Source organism: Zea mays, chromosome 8 (assembly GCF_902167145.1).
Source record: "Zea mays cultivar B73 chromosome 8, Zm-B73-REFERENCE-NAM-5.0, whole genome shotgun sequence".
Classification (NCBI taxonomy): Eukaryota; Viridiplantae; Streptophyta; class Magnoliopsida; order Poales; family Poaceae; genus Zea; species Zea mays.
The window spans coordinates 15,721,242-15,733,278 of NC_050103.1; the positions used below are offsets into that span (position 1 = coordinate 15,721,242).

At 45.0% G+C, this 12,037-nt stretch overlaps 2 protein-coding genes across 2 annotated transcripts; both read right to left on the reverse strand.

Annotated features, from left to right (window-relative positions):
• Positions 1–2,180: 2,180 nt before the first annotated feature.
• LOC100282907 (uncharacterized) lies at positions 2,181–3,383 on the reverse strand. The gene is made up of 3 exons (NM_001367094.1): positions 3,042–3,383; positions 2,824–2,942; positions 2,181–2,700 (listed from the first exon to the last, which is right to left on the reverse strand). Exons 1-3 carry the CDS (start codon positions 3,291–3,293, stop codon positions 2,304–2,306), a joined length of 768 nt encoding a protein of 255 aa, NP_001354023.1. The 5' UTR covers positions 3,294–3,383; the 3' UTR covers positions 2,181–2,303.
• A 1,682-nt stretch (positions 3,384–5,065) lies between these two features.
• On the reverse strand, positions 5,066–9,581 carry LOC100280991 (uncharacterized). Its single transcript, NM_001153911.2, has 5 exons — positions 9,388–9,581; positions 9,267–9,299; positions 8,920–9,142; positions 5,708–5,831; positions 5,066–5,618 (listed from the first exon to the last, which is right to left on the reverse strand). The coding sequence occupies exons 1-5, from the start codon at positions 9,500–9,502 to the stop codon at positions 5,388–5,390; spliced, it is 726 nt and encodes a 241-aa protein (NP_001147383.1). The 5' UTR covers positions 9,503–9,581; the 3' UTR covers positions 5,066–5,387.
• Positions 9,582–12,037: the final 2,456 nt, after the last annotated feature.

Below are 12,037 nucleotides of genomic sequence, written 5' to 3' on the forward strand. Positions count from 1 at the left end.
ATAGGACTAGCCATTCCTTTCTGGCCTTCTGGGGCCAGAAAGTACTCACTCTCACGGGTTTGGTAGATTATATTATGGTGCTGGTGGGTCGTATGGTGAGATGGGGGGTCTAGTTGGGACGGATACGGAGTTGGATATCCATCCTTCTTAAAAAACTCTATGACAGACCGTCCGGTTAAATACGCGGACCGTCCGGCTAAATACGCGGATCGTCCGGCTCCGTGCGCGGACTGTCCGGCCATGTGGCCGGACCGTCCAACATTATATTCGAACTGTCTGGCGTCATACGCGGACGGTCTGAGTGGGTTATCTAGGGTTTGCACGGTATGTGGCGGCTTGGGTGCAGGACTCGGTAATTCGCTTCTAAAAATGGGATCGGTCGCCGCTGGCCCGGACGGTCCATGCTCACATGCGGACGGTCCAGACATGCGCAGATCGGCAAATTTATCGCCGATGTGCGTGGGAGGCTGTTGTTGCCCAAGGTACATGTCTATCGGCATCTCATAAAGGGGTTGTGACTGGTCATGACAACCTGTAGCCGATGGATTACGTGTGTATTCCCTTAGTTCAACCTCGTGCGAAGGAAGATTTGCAATAGTAGACTTATCAAGCGCATGCACTAGCCTTTTATGATCATTTTGTATATCTCCTACGATACATTGTATTTGCTCTCGTTGTTCGTCTATGTAAGCTTTAAGAGATTGGAGTTCATTGGTGCTACTTACATTGGGGTATTCGTAGTAGGTCGGAGCGAAGCCAGATCTGTCGTCCGTTGCCGAACGACTTTGTTGTTCCTGTCCACCTTGAAGTCGGCCAGGAATTTCGCCTTTGCTTCCTGGATCAGCTGCTCCTGGCGCTCCTCGAATAGGAGCTGTTCTTCAGCCGGCAAGGTTTCCCAAGTCGGCTTGATGATATTGCTGGTGGAAACTTTAGAGCTCTCCTTTGAACCGGCCATTGAGGGCCGATCTCGATAGGTCTGTATGAAATCGTCCCCAGCGGAGTCGCCAAAAGTATGTTGGTGTCTTTTTCGGGCGCCAATCACTCAACACGAACCGTGGCAGTGCTCTCTGCACAGGGGCGGACGGTCCACGACCTGGCGCAGGGCTAGGGTTTCATGCCTGTCGGTCGGACGGTCTGTGCCCTGGGGCCGGACAGTCCGCGCGTGTGCAGGGGCGGCAAAAGGTCGCCGGCGGCGCCTGGATCTCGCTCCCAGGAGGGACCCCGTCGTGGAGGAGAGATCCTAGGAGTTGTCGTTGTCTAGGCTCGGGCAGACCGACCTAGACTCCTCTAATCGAAGTAGAGTCGAAGAGAAGCGGAGAATTTGAGGATTGAGAGGCTAAACTAGAACTAGACTAGAACTACTCCTAATTGTACAAGAAATAAATGCGAGATAAAAGTGTTATTGATTCGATTGATGATTACAAATCGGCCGTATACCTCTGTATTTATAGAGGAGGGGGGCTGGACCCTTTACAAACTAATCTCCCGAGCTAATTCCGCGAATTTAGCTAACAACCGTAGCACAAAACTCGGAACTCTAATCTGCTCTGCGCACGCGCGGACCGTCCGTACCACCAGTGCGGACCGTCCGGCCCCAGGGACCAGACAGTTCGGTCCTCATTTTGGTACTCAACACTTCGCATGCCAGTTAGGCATTTAATTTCAAGACTTATTGTTTGGTTCGTTGTCTAGCTTACTACACTTTGTCTAACTTTTCTGTCTAAGGTTAGTTCTTCAATTCGAACGGCTAATCTTAGACAAAATATAGCGTAGTTGTCTTGTCTTTAATACTTCGAGTGCCGGATGAAGTTGATACATAACTGCCACCGATGTGTTGTCTTGTCGACCATATTTACCATTTTTATATTTGTTATGTCGAGTGTATTTTGGTACTCGACAAAGATTTTATCGAGTGTCCGACAAAAAACTGTGGAGACAAATATATTTTTTCAGTTAACTCTTAGTTAACTCAGTTAACTCTGTTGTATATCCTTTGCCGAAGAGTATCCGCTGATTCCAGTAGTAGTTTACATAACCAAAGTTACGAGGTGGTGGTTCAATGGCCAAAGATTTCCGATTGTATAAACTGTGTAGGTGTCTATATGGCAAGTTAACAAGTTGGTGGATGGTCAAAAACAAATTAGTACACCTGACAGGCAAAGGCGATCGAGTCGAGTGAAGCGTTGAAATACGCAGTGCCACACACATTAATTATTCCAATTATCTTAGACGAAGTTCTTAGCACACCTGACAGGCAAAAGCGAGCAGGAGCAGTCACCCTGAAACAAAGTTACAAACACTAATTAATAATCACTCTCCTTCGGGACGATCTTGATGCCCTTGACGAGGAGCCCCTTCTTCCAGAGCCCGCCGTCGTACTCGAACAGGGAGATCTCAAGCTCGCCGCTGCGTCCCGCTCCCCCCGGCTGGGCCGGCGCCTTCACCTCCCCGGCCCTGAGCTCCAGCCACTGCTTCGTGGGCCTCCCCTGCAGCTTCTCCTTCCGCGCCTGAGCCGTGCCGTCGGGGAACCTGAGCCGCAGGTTCACCGGCACCGACCACCCGTACGCCGGCTCCGTGAGCATCACCTGGAAGGCCACGTCGTAGCTGCACCCCGGCGTGAGGTGCGACAGCTCCAGCCTCCCGTGCACCTCCAGCCAGCACACGTTCTGCAGCGACGCAGCCTCGACGATCTCGGCGTCACTGTACAGAGTAGAGGGAGAGAGAGTACAGGTACAGACATGGCTCGAATCGAGCTGAGCACTGAACTGAGCATGCATGTATATGTAATTGCTGGAGCAAGCACTACGTATAGATAGCACGTACTTGGTTTCTCTGACGGGATGCCAGATCCAGTATCTGGGATCGTCGCCCCAAGTGATGGACAGCGCTCTAGCGAACAGCACGAAGCAGTTGCACCTGGTCTTCTCGTCCACCCAGTACTTCTGCATCAATCGATCCATCGGGTTCGTGCCGCCTCAGCTACTAGTAAGCATCAGACAAGAGTTCAAGTGTACGTGTACGTGTTCGTGGCTGAAACCTACCTTGGTTTTCCCAGCCAGGTACACCCCGGTGCTGCACGCCTGATCCTCCAGCTCGGCTGCAGCAGCAGTGCCGCCGCCGCCGCCGGCCGTCGTCGCCTCCTGCGCAACTATCTCGTGGAACTTGTGAGGCGGCGGCGCCCGCTTCGACTGGGCCTGGTGGCTGTTGCTGCCAGTGCCAGAGGCAGCGCTGCTCGCCACAGCCCGGCCGTCTCCGGCGCGTGACGAGTCGTCGGACGACGGCGCCGCCCCCATTATTGGTTCTCCGCCTGCACTCTACCTGAAACTGGAACTCCCTGCAGAATTAAAGAAGAGCCAGCTAGCGCAGGGTAGGCTAGAGCTGACGAACAAGAACGAGCTGCTAGCTGCTGCTGCTGCGAGCTTTTAGGATTGCTGACAATGAAGTGCAGAGGGAATAACGTAGAGCCGCTTGAGATGGTGCCTGAGGAATCTGATTCCGGATGACAAAATTCTGTAGCGCAGAGACGGTGGTGGTGTTTACAGGAGAATCTACTAGCCAGCGGCTGAGGGTGGCCAGCGGGATGGCGTGCAGAGTTGCACCGATGCTGCACGAAATTGCACTGCCGAGTTGCACAGAGAGCCAGCAGGAGCTCCACAGCCGCCTCTTCTAGAGCGACATGTCCAACGCCGAGTACTGTGGTCGCCTCAAACGCCTTGCCTACACCCTCTACGACTGCGGCGCCGCCGTCACCGATTCAGCGCCCGTTATCAGCATGCTTCCTGGCCTAAACAGCAAGTTCGCTCAAGCTATCGCAGTGATCTCCACTGTGACGCCGCTGTCCACCTTCCTCTACCACAAATGGCATTCCCTTCGGGTCTTCCTCTGTTATTCCCAGTCCATGTGGATTGGAGAATAAACTACCGGATGTTTAGGCCACGAAGGTTGGTCTAAACATCAGATATTTTTTGCGGATATAAGGTTTGATCCACCTGTTCGTTTTTTGCTGAAACTCACCTAGAAATCGTTCCAGTTGATCAGACCTTATATGAATTATTAGATAAACAATCCGGTTAGGAATTGTTTCGGGTGACCAATTCTCAGGAACCAAACAGGCCTTAGGTGAGATTATAAGGAATTATGACTTGCTAGTTCAATCCACATGAATTGAGATTAACAGGTGGACAATTTTGATACGCTTCGATCGAGCCTGTCTTGTATTAGCTCATTATCCGAAGCATCCTCAAAGCTCTACACCAGTTGCCAGGTCTTGCTTGCTATCTCTGCTAGCTGTCCACATCACCTCACGTTTCTGGGACTTCTCCCACTTCTTCACCAGATGTTTAGATCACCTGAATTCTTTGTCCGGCGGCGACGGCAATCGTGACTGACGCGGCAGTGTTTCAGTCTGCTGGGCATCACACCAATCTACAAGCTATAAAAACTCACAATTTGCATGGCGCCTTGTTGCTGTTATTGGTCTGGTAACATATATAGCCTCTCTCTCCACAGAAAGAATTAGTAAATTCTATTAAAAAGAAGGATGTAAAGAGTTCCAACCCCAAAAAAAAAAATTAGATTGTAATAAAGCTACTATTCATGTTACGTGCTACAGTAATCGCTCGATGTAAATATAACATTTTTCCTTTTCGTATATGGTCCATCTATTCTGCTTGTGCTTATCCTTTGGTATCGCGTACATATGTTTATTCTGCGGGACAGTCAATTCACTGATCGACCGTTAGATAAAACAACAGAAACACTTCACAGTTTTTTTTAGTTCTGAGAGGCGGCTGTAGGTAGGTAGGTAGCTAGACGAAACTTACTTACCTCAGTTCCTACACAATTCAAGTTGGTCAGTAAAGGCTGCAGCCATCCTTATCAGAAGGGGTGCTCCTTCCCGTCCCATGAAACTGAACGATTTAACATTTGAAATTTGTCACACAGAGAGGTGGGTGGTGCTGACCTGAGACCCCGGGCCTGTTGTCAATCAGAAGCGCAGCAGATGTCATCATTCTTCTCGTAGGGGCACGCAGGTCTTTTGTCCTCAACATTGATCTGCGTGATAAATTATGTATGATGGAGTACATGTTACTGTAAGAGGGGAAAAAAAGATTCCATATATTCGACAAAACATGAGTTCCTCTTCTTTTACCCCCATGTATATCAAGGGGCATTTAACTAAGTGCCTCTGGTTGCCAAATGTCTTATCTTTCCTCACATCAGCTTATCATAGGTAAACGCAAGCATAAGGCACTGGGAAGATAGCAATATAGTTCTAATCTTGTAAATGGAGGCCTCTTGGCCTTCTCCTGCCTGCAAACTTTGCAATGCGCCTCTTCTGCACCATACATCCCACATTCGGAGGCTTCCTGCGTTCATGGGTTTTGCTACTGCCTCGCCCTCTTGGAGCTGCAGCTCGGGCATTTGTAATGCTTTATGCTCTCTGCCTTGGCAGGAGTTATCTTGACACACTTGCCATGGTACCATCGCTCGCACATGTCACACCCGATCCAAAACTCATCCGCGTTGTATATCCCACCACAGGTTCCACATAGGGTTTCACCGTGATCACTGTCATCTTCGTATGCTTCGTCTGTGACTTTTCCATTATTTTCTATCTGCCAATCATGTTTTTGTCACGGTGTGAGAAGAAAAAAAAACTGAACGTCGAGAAACAATGGTAGAATGAATAACAAATATCGTCTACCTTTACAGGCTTGGCTCTACCACCATTGTCCATACTGGACCTCTCTTTAGATTGTTGTTGTCTCGCACCGGAGACAACTTCAAAAACAGTTTGCAATTCATTAATCATACCAAATAAGCGCTTCCTGTTGGATGACAGTGAAAGCAGCGAGATATTAACAACATAGACTAGCTTAAGAAAACAAGATTTAAACAAACTTATGGGATGCAATATTATATATCTATCCTTTCAAATTTACATAAATAAATACATAATCAAAGAATATGTTCACAGTACTCAGATAAATGCGACGACATTATCATCACAGCAAAAACAGGCATCATACAACTGAAAAAGAAACAGGCTATTGCCAGCGGAATCCATAGAAGCATGGTATAGAAAGGCCAAATCTAGATTCTAGAGTGCTACTCTTGGTGCAACAATATCAAAAAGTTTCATGCTAGTGAGGGTTCACATTGATGTAAAACGACTAATCTGCAAGAACAACAAAAAATCACTTATTAAAAGAAGGAAAAGGTTTATCCTCCAAGTTGCTAGTACAGCATTCACACAGATTACAGTATTTAACTATTTGTACAAATATCGTCATGAAAAAAAGGAACTGCAGATTGCAGACTCTAAACTACCATAGGCATGTGCATTAGTACACTTAATATAAAAAAGAAAAGGTGCAGTGCAAAACACAACTCAAGAACTTTAAATCCATATAAAAATCAAGAACACAGAAATTGAATAAGATAACAGGCTGTGAATATCAAACATGTGCTCCTTATTTCACTAATACATATATCTCTTGAGCAAAGAATGGTTGCTTTTTTTGTAAATACTCTCTCCATTTGAAATTAGTAGCCATATTTTGCTTCATTAGGACAAACTTTGACCAACAATTACTCTACTAATGTCATTTATGTGATAAAAAATCTAGTGGCATTGAATTTGCATTACAAAATTGTATTAACACAAATTGTTGGTCAAAGGCTTGTCCTAACGAAATGAAATACTCCTACCAATTTCAAACTGTGGGAGCACATATAATTGTGTTGTGACTCTAAACAGGGTGTTACATATATTTCAGTATGGTATGATTTGTGAAAGGGCCTCTAACTGAGTTGGTTAGGTGGACTGAGTAGCACTCCTTAGGTCCTGAGTTCGAATCCCAGTGGGAGCGAATTTCAGGCTGAGATTAAAAAAGGTCACTCGCTGGTTCCCTTGGTTGTGTGCACATGAGATGGACTGACCTATGGGGGCGGCTCCTTGTGTAGGGGCTGCAAGGGCTCAAAGCACGAGTAAAGATCTAGCCTATAGGGAGCGGACCTTCATGCTGCACGGGGGGCCAGTTTTCGTGACCTTTCTTGGTCAGGGCTCCGATTGAGCTTCTTCTTAATATAATATCGTGGGGGGGCGGTCTTTCCCCTACCAGCCAAGTTTTTAGTATGGTATGATTTTTCCGGGACTCTATTGCTCTTCAGATCATAAATAAACGTACTCAAGCTTGCATTGATGAAATACAACTTTCAACTGTTGAAAACAGAATCCATCTTTTGTTCTCTTTGTTGGGAATGAATCACGAAATTCCTTTCTTTGCTCTCTGTTATGTGGGGCGCAGTGTATAAGTGCCGGCCACAGCAGGAAGTAAGAGATGAGAAAGAATAGGAGAAGTTAGAATTGAGTTAGTTGAGAGAGTTTAGGGATAAGAGATAGATTTAATTAGTTGAGAGAGTTTAGGGATAAAAGATAGATTGAGTTAGTTGAGAAAAGTTAGGGATAAGGAGTAGCCGCAGGTCCCCTTGGGACTATTTAATGTAATCGGATGTGAAGGAAAAGGCAAGCAAGAAGTTTAATCTAATCCCTCTTCTACTACTCTAGTCTCTTGCCTACGCAGCTAGGGACCGACGCCCAGTCCAACCCCGTTACCTCCCTATCGCCGGGGTCGTAACCATAGTAACCAGGTTCCCGGATCGATGGGGTCGAAGAACGGGAACGTGGTACGCGGTACGCTACTAAAACTAGGATTTAACACTACTGGAACGAGATTGTTCCCACGTTCCCGGAACGGAACGAATGTTCCTGGAACGAGGAACGTGGCCAAGTTCCCAGTTCCCGGTTACTACATCACTGTTTGGGTGTATCCAACCATACAGGAGACCAGGACATCACTAATTAACTGAAAAAAAGGACAACCCGGTGCTGGCGGCTCCTACATGATCACTAACTAACTGAAGACCTCATAAAATACAACGCACACATTCACACTATACAATAAACCAGCATGCACTCGCTTATTGGTAGAAAGTAAACCAGACCCCAACCAGGACATTAATGTTATATGTCATGCCAAAATATCCCAAAAGTTAAATAAGATGCACAGCAAGTGCAAAACTAGTCAGATTCACAGCTTCCACCAAATATTATTTTTCACGGTGGAACGGGCTTTTAGAAAGTTGTCATGACATAAACATTGAAGCCTTAGCCAGCCTTCAGCTAGCCAAAGTTCACACATGGAATTTGATGCCACTGTCTACAGAGACCGTAGAAATACTGCGATGGCTAATGTGTGAAGATGTAAATTGATGAAGAAGATTTCAGCACAAGCATGTGGCCACAGAATTCAGAACTCAGTCAACTCACTATCATCACATAGACACAGGAAGCCATGAAACTAGCTACCTTCTCATCATGTCATCACTTTCTGAGCTCGTAACCGTTCAGTAATGTCAGAGTCTGCTTTATGAGGCTGTGCAAGTCTCTGAAGCTGTGTGTTTCTTTAGAAAGCAAGGTCCCCTAGTGCCCAAGACTTGGACAACGAGTAACCTATCACTGAAAACATAAACAGCAGTGCCCTTTGTATCAAACTACTGATGGGAGAGTCAATAAGATTCACCTCACTTGAGTAGGTCATAATCCTAGTGAGTTAGGATACATCAATCAAACTTATGCACCTAGCATCACTGGCAGGCAGGAATCACAAATCTTTGTGATCAAAACAATTGCTCTATGACATCCACTATCTGGCCACATACTCCAAAATCCCATTTCATCCATCGTGAATTTATGAATTCAGTTATTCCTTTTTCTAAGGAAAGAAGAACCCGCTGCCCTTCTGAAACTTCCGTCCACAGATCAAATAAGCAGAAAACAGGAAGCATCAAATCCTAACAGAAACACTGTGATGAGAGAAGTAAGGCAGTGGGGATCGGTCGGAGGCAGCGTACCGGTCATTACGATTAAGCCGAGCGGCATAGTAAAAGGCGACGGAGAGGAGCCACGAGTCGGAGTGGACGGCGACGAGCGCAAGCCAGTCCCGGCGGTTCATTCCGTCGCGCGCGAAGTTGATTCCCAGCGCAGGCTCCGGCAGCTCCGTGGGCACCTCCTCTGCCGGCAGCGCCACCTCCCACGCCTCGTTCGCGTAGCCGTACAGGCACAGGTTCTCCTTGTCTGCTCAAGCATTCCCCCCCCCCCCCACATCCCCCACAACACAAATCAATCGCACCGCGGTTCGGCAGGAACAAGGAAGGGACCGCGTGGGGATCGAGAGGAGGGACGCCGAAGCCCAACTCACCTGGATCGCACTGCGCGTAGAAGTCCTCGACCTCTGCGAACAAGGGAGCAATCGGGTGCTTCAAGTGGGTTAGGGTTCGGGGTAGCGGAGGGGGAGAGAGGGGAAGAGTCGGGTCACTGACCGTGAGTGAGGGCGCGGAGGATGGCGGACCGGCGGGCGCGGTAGTCCTTGAAGATGTCCTCGGCGGAGCGGGGAGGGTAGACGACGTGGCCGCGGCCAGAGGCGGCGTCCGCCATGTCGGGCGGCGTCGAGGAGCACGGTCTTGTATCTTCTTGTGATCTCCGGCGAGCTGGTGTGTACTGGCGGTGGCGCCGGTACACCTCTTTGTTCGAGAGCTTTTACCCCTGAAACGTTAATGCTTTTCTAACATTTTCTGAAACCCCTAAACAAAGCGACTAATATGCAAGCAAACATTACGTACAAACGTGTAAACAGATTTTTTTAATCCGTTAGATTTAAATCTAATCGTATATCATATTTAACATTTAAATCCTTCCACCATCATCTTGTGTAGGTTTATAAAAAGCCCCTAATATACAACGATTAACGAACCAAAGAGGTTTGCTTGCATGCTTGCATTTAATGACTGCTTGCATATTAGTTATCGACAACGAAAAAAACTACAATACATGTTTATTTCAGTCTCTAGCTACCATAAACTCAAATAAACATGGTGACTACATTGTTTATGGAGTATATTTTGAACTAGAAATTAAGGTGACTGTTGAAGATAGCTTTAGGCTAAAATTCAGCTTATATCACGTCATAGGTTTAAATGACAGTTACAATAATTAAATATAATTAGTTATAAAACTAATTATGTCGATGAAGAATAAATGGTTAGATAAATTTATTAAGTCTAATTAATTCATAATTTGCCCTGTGATGATACATTAAATATTTGTTAATCATAGATTAGTTGGGCTCAATAAATGTGCAATTAGTTTTATAATAAGACTATTTAATACTTATAATTAGTATTCAAATATTTGATGTGATACAGACTAAATTTTTAGTCACGAAAACCAAAACCCCTTACTCAGTATATATATATATATATATATATATATATAGCCCTAGGCTCTATTGAGCTACAAGAAGCCCAGCCAAATATGAACGCACGTGCACTGACAGCCAACCGGACTTTTCACATTCCATATATAATGACGTGATGTTGCCATTAGCTCCTCTTTCTTCTCCCGGTCTCAGTTTCCATAACCGCCTACACCACTGCAAAACCCCAACCATCTTCGCGCAACTCCAGGTCTCTCCGCCGACTCCGCCCTCTCCGACGACTCCGCTCCATCCGCCGCTCGCAGTCGATCCAGGCGCAATCGGTGATAGAGCGGCGCCTCCTTGTCGACCCCAATCCGAGCTCCTCTATTCTCGCTACTGCAACTGGAAACGAGAGTCTAGACCGGAGAAAACCCCAGTTTCTCCACCGACGCGAGTCGTTCGACATTCTCCGCCGTCATCGGGTGTCGCTCCAACAGGTAGCCCTTCCCCAACCATCTACGGTGGGTTCTTCCGAACCCTAGCTAGCCGTATTACCCGGGATCGTCGTCGACCGTCAACAAAGATAGCAAACACTAAAAAGGTAAATCGATCTCCTGAAGTACAAATGTGTTGTTTTTTTGTTCATACTGCATTCTAAGGATTACGGCTGGTGACAAATATTTATGTAGTTGCATTAATACATTTACGCACATTTACATAGTTGGTTACGCACATTAGAATACATGTTTATGCATCTCAGTTAAAGTTAATTTTTTACATAGATGATGTTCGAGTGGTAATGGAGCGGTCAACTAGTTGTTTTTTGTATAGTATATGATTCATTCAAAAGTTTATATATTTTTAGTGACTGCATACATTTATTTATTCCATTAGTTTATAGTTAATACATTACTGTTTACAGCATGTATTGTTTTATTGAATCATATCCAGTTTTTTATGATTATAAAACAGGACAATATTTATTCCATTAGTTCACAGTTAATACATTATTGTTTACATCAAGTTTTGTTTTGTTCAAACATATTCAGTTTGTTATGATTATAAAACAGGACAGAACATGTATGCAAGTGATTTTTGTAAAGGAGCAGTCAATTAGTTGTTTTGGTAGAGTATATTATTTATTTAGAATTTCTTATATGGTTAGTGATATGCATTAATTTATGTATTCATTAGTTTATATTTAATACATTACTGTTTACAGCAAGTTTTGTTTTGTTGAAACATATTCAGATTTTTATGATTGTAGAACAGGACAGAACATGTATGCAACTGTTTTTAGTAAAGGAGCAGTCAATTAGTTGTTTTTGATAGAGAATATGATTTATTCAAAATTTCATATATGTTTAGTGCATACATTTATTTATTCCAGATGTTTATAGTTAATACATTATTGGTTACAACAAGGTCTGTTTTATTGAAACATATTCAGATGTTTATGATGATAGAACATGACAGTATATGTATGCAAGTGTAACTAGAGGAAATGTTTAATGATGTTTATTACCATTATTATTATAAGTACCGTGCAAAATTTTACAGATTGCTTTATGCTTGGTATTTAAAACAATTAGGTTAATTTATTCAATCATACCACACAATCAATACATCCGCATATCCAACAGATTAATGGTTACAGTTTTGTGTATTATGCATGCAGTTTTGACTAAAAATGAAGCATGTGGACCATCCTCCGAATAATCCCAAACGTATAACAATTCAGTCAAGCCAGGAGTGTTTCAGTGTTGACATTCTGT